Here is a 7,792-nt window from a genome sequence, read left to right as displayed (position 1 = left end):
TTACATATCCAACATGCTAGTGTTGTTTCTCAATTATTTATAAATTGTTGAGACTATGCCTCTAGACAATATTTAAAAATAGTGTAAGTAGAAAAATTATTATGGTGTTGTCACTTCTAACATCAATTCCCCGAACTAGGCCCCACTCAATTAATTTGTTGTCAAATACTAAGTGCATAAATAAAATGGATATGCATGCACCATAGCAAACAAACAACACATGATTTACATTGGAAAAAACCTTAATGGAGGAAAAACTCTAGTGTTAACATGCAATGTCTTATTACTTAAATATTACAACATTTTCAAACATTACCAACCTAGAGATATTGTATGCTCCAAATGGACACATGATTTACATTGGAAAACACCTTAATGAAGAAAAAATTCTAGTGTTAACATTCAATGTCGTTTTTTCCCCTAGGAAAAATCGTAATTTCATTATAGAAAGAAATTATATTTTGTAGATGCATATGCATATGCTGAACATGTCAATGACCAGTTGTCATCATCAAGAGACCAGTGTTCTAAAATGTTGTTACCTTGATCCACGCAGGGAGGTAACAACCTAGAAAAAAACTGAAAGATACAAATGATATAATACCAGAGCTGTCCAAAAGATGAAAAATATGTACATAAACAAAAAACCATGTGTCTTGTAGATTTATGCATTAATATCAATAAAAGGTCGGTGATAATACCAATAGTGTGCTCCATCGAGCAGTTCCCGGATCATCAAAGTGCCCGGCTCCCAGAGCGCAGCTTCTTTGGGAAGGCCATCAGCTGCCGCGTTCCACTCCTTGAAAATGTGTTTGCAAGTACATGTGTCAAAAAATGAAATCAGTCTCAGAGTCTCCTCCAGAATGTGACTCAATGAGTAAGTAGAGCATCTAGCAGTCCTATTCAACCAATCACAAACTATTTTGGAATCCCCAAATAATTGTAAGTCTCTGCAATTTTTCTCCAATGCAAATTAAATTAATAAGATGTTTTGCTACTGATAATTCTGCAAAATTATTTGTGCCCTTTCTGAATCCCATAATTAGGCTGAAATAGTGTTGTGGAGAGATATGCAAAATGCCCCCCCCCCCCCCCCCCCCCACAACCATTCTCTCGTGCGGCCCTGTCAAAGTGTGCCCACAGCTTGTTGTAGTTAATGTATTCAGGGATGATAATTCGGGGTCACTGGGAGGAGGATCATCCAGGATGAAGGCATAATCATCCAGCACCTTGGCCATAATGATAGGCCAATGAGGAGGAAGCTTCTGAAAAATGAGGGTATTGTGGGCAATCCAAATAGCCCAGCAAATTAGAGCTGGGAGGTTCCGATGCTTGGGGGAGGTAGCAGAGGTAAACCAGGAGTACCAGGCCTCAACAACAGATGCAGCTATCCAGATGAAAGGGGGGCGACTTCCGGGATGACCAAATACCACAGCCTGCGGTCTTTCACATAGTCAAGGAAAAGGTGGATTACTGATTCATTTTCACTTTTACAAAGGTAACACCAATGTGGCCCATATTGTGCCCACTTGATGAGATTATCCCCAGTAGGGATTTTATTTCGTAAGATGCACCACATGAGTAATTTGGTTCATGGGGGAGCCTTCAGCTTCTAGAGATGTTGCCACCATGCTTCAATATTCTAAGGCTTCCTTGACTCAGCTAACACCAGATATCCATCTTTTGGAGAGAATCTGCCAGATTTTGATAGGGCCCAAATAATCTCATTGTCTTCATCAGATATGTGAATATGGGCTTCTAAGAGTGCCTATGTGTACTCCTCCCATAGATGGTGCCATTGTGGGGGAATGTTAAGTTGATGTGCTGTTTTCCAGGCCTGATGAAGGAAGGAGGAGTTTTCTCTATTAGCAATATGAGCAATATGAGTGACATTATGTTCATGTAGCAACTAGAGAAGGTTTACAGGTAGGCTGCATGTATTCCCACACCCAAAGGAGGAGTTTTCTCTATTAGCAATATGAGCAATATGAGTGACATTATGTTCATGTAGCAACTAGAGAAGGTTTACAGGTAGGCTGCGTGTATTCCCACACCCGTACTCTTTTTCCTGAGTGGATTCTCCAGGTGAGACTCGGCCCGATAGGGTCTAGTGCCTTGATGAAAACTTTCCATATAGTTGAAATCCCGGATGTGCTTATAACAGGTCTCCTGATCCGGTCCAGGATCTGAAGTGGAGCAATGTATTTTGATTTTGTCACTCTGGTCCAAAGGCTATCACCTATGAGCAGATGCCATCCGAGCTTTACAACAAGGGCAGTGGAGAAATCATCAAGTTTTTTAAGTCCCCATCCTCCCCACTTTTGAGGCAAAATCAAAGCGTCCCATTTAACCCAAGAAAATATCTCGCCTGGCTGGCTACCCTTCCATAAAAATCTGCAGCAAAGGGCTTGTATCCTAGTAAGGATCCCTCTAGGAATCTAGGCCAGGGACATCCAATACACAGGTGTGGCTTCCAAAACACTCTTTATGAGAGTGAGACGGCCAGCACGAGAGAGATATTTGAGATACCAGATGTTGAGTCTTTTCTCCATCTTAGCTATTAGCCAAGTCCAATCTGCAATCTTATAGCCCAGAGGCTTTAACTTGTATCCCAAATATTTTAGACCTTCTGCAAAACCCAACTGTGTGAATTGAAAGCGATGAAGAGAAAATTGTAACTCATGCTGAGTGCATGTTGTCGCTGTCAATTTTGATTTGTCTTCATCTAAAACCATACCTGTAGTCAACATGAATAACGAGAAGATGGATCTGATGCTAGTCAAATCACCAATGCTGCCATTCAGAAAGATCAGGACATCATCCACAAAAAGTAGATGTGTGAGCCTGCAATCATCCGTGATCTTGATGCCTTGTAGTCTACCTCCTCTATGCTCCTCCTTTATATTCCCACTGAGACCCTCCATTACAAGGAGGAAAAGTAGTGGAGAAAGTGGACAACCTTTCTTTAGTCCTCTTTTCGAGAGAAAAAAAAGGGGATGCACTGTTGTTGACCAGAACGCTGTAAGGTATGTTAGAGATATAGCTCATAATCCATTTTATGTAATTGAAGGGGAACCCCATGTGAGTTAATAGCATTCTGATGTATAACCAGTTTACTCTGTCAAAGGCTTTAGATAAATCTACTTTCAGAATCATACCTTTTCCTTTCCTGGTGTGAAGAGTATGCAGTACTTCCTAGGCAGTGCCGATAGCCTCATAGATATGTCTGTCTTGTAGGAAGGAAAATTTTTCCAAGGATATGTGCTTGGAGAGAATGGGTCTCATCCGATTTGCTATGATTTTGGCAATAATCTTGTATAGGCAGTTGCAGAGAGAGATAGGACGATAATAATCAAAGGAGGAAGGGTTATCATCTTTAGGGATAAGTGCAATAAAGTTAGATGTGATGGATGGCTCAATTCTTCCATTTATTCTGGAGTCCTCAATAACATGCAGCAGATCAGTACCTAAGACATCAAAGAAAGCCAGATAAAACTCGATGGTCCAACCATCCGGCCCAGGGCTTTTGTCTTTCTTGAACCATTTCAATGTGGCCTCGAGTTCTTCCAAGGTGACTTCCTTGATTAATTCCCCTCCCTCTTCTTGCTCCACATAACATGGGAAGAGCTGGGAAACCCTGATGACATCTGCTAGATTTGCTTCCCGAGGGGCACTGAACACTCTCTTAAAATGGGAGGTTGCAAGAGAGGCTAGTTGCGGGAATGTGTTTGTTGATTGTCCATCTTTGTTTTGGAGCTGCCAGATAGTGTTAATCGCCTTTCTGCCATTGGCGAACTTATGATAGAATTTTGTGTTAGCATCCCCTTCCTGCATCCATATTGCCCTACTTCTTAGCCTCCAGACTTCTTCACGGTCTTTAAGTATTTTTCCTCTTGCAGAGTAAAGGGATGTTATCCTCTCCTTATGTTCAACTGTGTTGAACAGTCCACCCTATTCATTTTCAAATATCGACAGATCAGATTCAATTTGTCTTAGGGAAAGATCATCATGTGTCCTCTTATTGTGTGCCCATTTCTTGGACATTTTCTCCAGCATATTAAGGTTGTGTAAAAAAAACTTTGTGAAGTTTCCCCCTTCCCTCAGAGGGTTCGCTTTCTAAAAGTCTGTAACCATGCTGATATAGGAGGCTTCCTTGAGCCATGCTGAACAAAATTTATAAGGTCCTTTGGGTTTTGCTCTTCCTCCTTCAATTTCCATATATATAGAGAGGTGGTCAGAGATCCCTCCCGATCCGACCCATTGCCTAATGCAAAACCCCAAATCAAGTATACTCTCTTTGACAAGGAAACGATCCAATCTGTGTGCTAGACTATCTTCCCCAGTCCGATTATTTCTCCAGGTGGCTTGAATCTTGGCTGAGGGAATGTCTATCAGCTGATGATTATCCAAGATGGTAGAAAAGTAGTCCGAGAGTGAATCTCTATGAGCATGGTGGCCCCACGACTCCGAGTGACCAATGGATAAATTTAAATCTCCACCAAGAATCAGATGATCAGCAGAGAAAGAATCTGACCCCAAGAGGTTGTCCCAAAATTCTGGTCTATTTTGGCATGGCCCATAGATATTAAAAATTCTAAAATTCATGCCTAAGTCCGCTGAAAAAATATCTGCTCCAATATGTCCAACCCCGCCCCAACAGTTGATCAGTTTAATGGAACGGGCATTATATCCGAAGGATATACCCCCAGATCTCCGTTGAGCATCAAGACCAGTGAATTTCCACCCTGGAAGCATGTGCTCAAGGGATCTAGAAATATTAGCAATGGGGCCAAGGGTCTCTTGTAAGAAAATAATGTCAAGAGGATCAGATTGAACTATCCAACAAAGTGCTAGTTTTTTGTCAGGCCTAGCAAGCCCTCGACAATTGTAAGAAAGAATCTTCATGGAGGGGGTTCAGAGGGGGTTTCTCTAGCTCTAAGGACCCTAGGGATAGTGGACTATTTACCAACTGCTATATCGTCTCTCGCTTGGGATTGTGCTTTAGTAATAGAGGAGGGTCGGCCTCGGTGGAGTTTGTGCATGGGGGGGGGGGGGAGATAATGTCGAGGCCAACATGATCCATCGCCTGTATTTTTTCTTCTGAACGGGTTAGGTACCCCTACGATATGGGGGTAACAGTGGAGGTAGTGTGAGGGTCAGGAGGAGTAATCGATAGGGAGGGAGGAGTGGGGGCAATGATAGGTAGAGAGGGGGCAATGTCACAAATGATTTGTGCAAGGGGAGCAGAGGGAGATGCCGGACCCATACCCGTAGTCAAAGAAAAACCAGATGACAAGATATCATGAATATATGAGTAGCAAAGAGAGGAAAAAGGGAGAGGGGTGCTCATACCCGAGTCAATGGAGTCTCCAGAGGTAGACATGACACAATCAGGTGGTGGGGGAGGAGGACGAAGTGGAGGCCTTCCACGTTTCTTCTGTGAGGACTTGGCAAGAGCTGAAGTCGAATCCACAAGGGCTATCTGTGCTTCAGTCCTGCTAACAGGAGATGCAGTGTGCCGAGGCAATTCCTTCGGTGTATGAGGTTGTTCCACCTGTTCAGAAGCTTCTCAAATCAATGGCTCCTACCTCAGAGCTTTCCTAGATGATCCTCCATTAAGGGGGAAAACTTTGAACAAATTCCCAACTATGTGACATCTTTGGCACCGGAATGGGATGCCCTCATAGTCTAGGATCTGTCGCCTAGTTATATTTCTCCATTGTATATTGATATGTTCCAGTAGTCCATCACTTAGGTCCATGTGAACCACGATCCTAGCATAGGCCATGCGCCCCGAAGTCTGAAAGGAGGCATCAAAGGTAAGATAGTTACCAAGTGCGTTCCCAATTCTCTTGAAAATGTCCTCCATCCAGAAGTGAAAAGGAAGCCCCGGGAGATGAACCCAGATAGGATTGGCATCCACCCTTTCTTGTTCAGGATCGAACATCGGCGTCCACCTCCGAAGAAGTACAGGTGCTTGGTCAATGTGCCAAACAGTCAATAGGACCCAGTTGGTGTGTGCCAAACAACTAAAACGCATCACAAACCAACCTTTAACAAAAGTCTACACCCTGGGGGGGATCATTTAGATGATGGCCCCAAACCTCCATCGTCCATTTCTGCAGATGCTCCACACTGTAGTGTCTACCTCGGACCCGGCCAACAAGAACTTTCTCCGACGACTCCATAGTCTCCAGCAACGGTGTATCCTCTGTGAGCTTGAGGAAGACTTCGCAATTCTGAAGCTTTAGACTCTGTTTCCTCTTAGACCCCTAGCTGAACCTAGTGGCCACCGCTTCAGGTAAAACAAAAGTCTGTGTAGCCATTGGTGAAGTTGAAACCCTAGCTGCGGAGGTCGGGATGGAAGCAAAAAAACCCTGGGATAGAGTCGGTTCCAGTAAAGTTGCCTTGCAGGGGAGCCACTGGGGTAAGAAAGGTAGAAGAGGCGGATGCCAGTGAAGCGGAAGTCGAAAGATGTTCAGTCAAGGGTTTGTTGATACCAGACGAGGAGGGGTTCGAAGCTGAGACCAATCCTAGGGTTTGACCATCAAGGGTATTCTGTGTCTCAACAAAATCCAAGGAGTTTGGTGAGAGCGGTTGAGAAATGAACTCCAGGTTAATAGGGGTGTCTTCTGGCAGCAAGACCGATGTGAAACGAGAGCTAGAGATGGAGGGAAGGGCACCTATCTCTTTCGAAAGCTCATTGTCAAATGAGTAGAAACCCTCAAGGGTGGTCCTGGGCTCCGTCCAAATGGGCTCTCCTTCCAACGGGTCTGCAGAATAATCTAGGAGGTCACCCATAACTGTCTAAACCGTCGGCTGACAGCTGTCTGCAGATTCGAAGCAAGAAACGGAGGGATGGGTAGATGGTGGAAAGGTTAAACCGCCCAGGTAAAAATGCCAAACCGGTAACAACTGAGGTTAGGGAGAACGTGGACGGGAAGCGACAAGGAAGAAAACAGGTAACGAGGGTAGTCGATAGCAGAGGCGGTTGCAGTAGCAGCTTACGGGGGTATACGGTGAGAGCGGGCTGCAAAACCAGTACGCCGCGGCAGAGACCTGTGCAGGAACCCTAACCCACCCATCCTCCTTCGTTCGCTTAAGTCGTTAACATTCAATGTCTTATTACTTATATATTACAATAATTTCAAATTCATTACCGACCTAGAGATATTGTCTTCTCTAAATGGACTAATCATATAACATTACATTCATTATCCATAATAGATTTATGGTCATGTATCATGTAGTTATTTTATCTCCTACTAGATTGTTGAATGACACAACAAGTCATATTATTATATGTCTTGCTGTGCTTGGATTTAGGTTGGGTGTTTAAATTTATTCATATTAGCGACACCACTTTGATCTATTTGGTTTTCTTTGTAGAAAATCTGTGATAGGTTAACCAAATAATGCAATATAAATCAAAGAAGAATAATATAACGTACTTCTACTATCAATTTGTGGAAGCTTAAAGATTGAGCTGAACAATATAACTAGAAGAAGAATAATCAATGGCACAATACACATGAAAATACTTTGGGGAAAGCTTCAGCTATAAACCCCACACTATTGTATGATCATACATGGTGGAAATACATAGCAATTATACAAAGCCTTAGCTCTCACAGCTAGCCAGCTCTCAGTACAATCCTCACAGATGCTCACAGGCAATCTTGGCTTCTCTCCAGCCTTCCTCTCTTCCCTCCAAGCTCCTATTTCCTTGCGTTGTTCCTTGTGGATGATTCACCTTCAACCAAGTGGAGAACCTCCTTCAAAACTACACAAT

The 7,792-nt window shown here is 43.3% G+C and overlaps 1 protein-coding gene across 1 annotated transcript; it reads right to left on the bottom strand.

The window, feature by feature from the left end:
• Positions 1-2,438: 2,438 nt before the first annotated feature.
• On the bottom strand, positions 2,439-2,924 carry LOC149196687 (uncharacterized). The gene has a single exon (XM_089408387.1). The coding sequence runs from the start codon at positions 2,922-2,924 to the stop codon at positions 2,439-2,441; it is 486 nt and encodes a 161-aa protein (XP_089264513.1).
• Positions 2,925-7,792: the final 4,868 nt, after the last annotated feature.

The sequence above is a fragment of the Pinus tabuliformis genome, chromosome 2_2, assembly GCF_031772625.1.
Source record: "Pinus tabuliformis cultivar Carrire ecotype Pingquan chromosome 2_2, CPIR1, whole genome shotgun sequence".
NCBI classification, from domain to species: domain Eukaryota; kingdom Viridiplantae; phylum Streptophyta; class Pinopsida; order Pinales; family Pinaceae; genus Pinus; species Pinus tabuliformis.
This window is presented reverse-complemented; position numbering and strand designations above follow the sequence as displayed.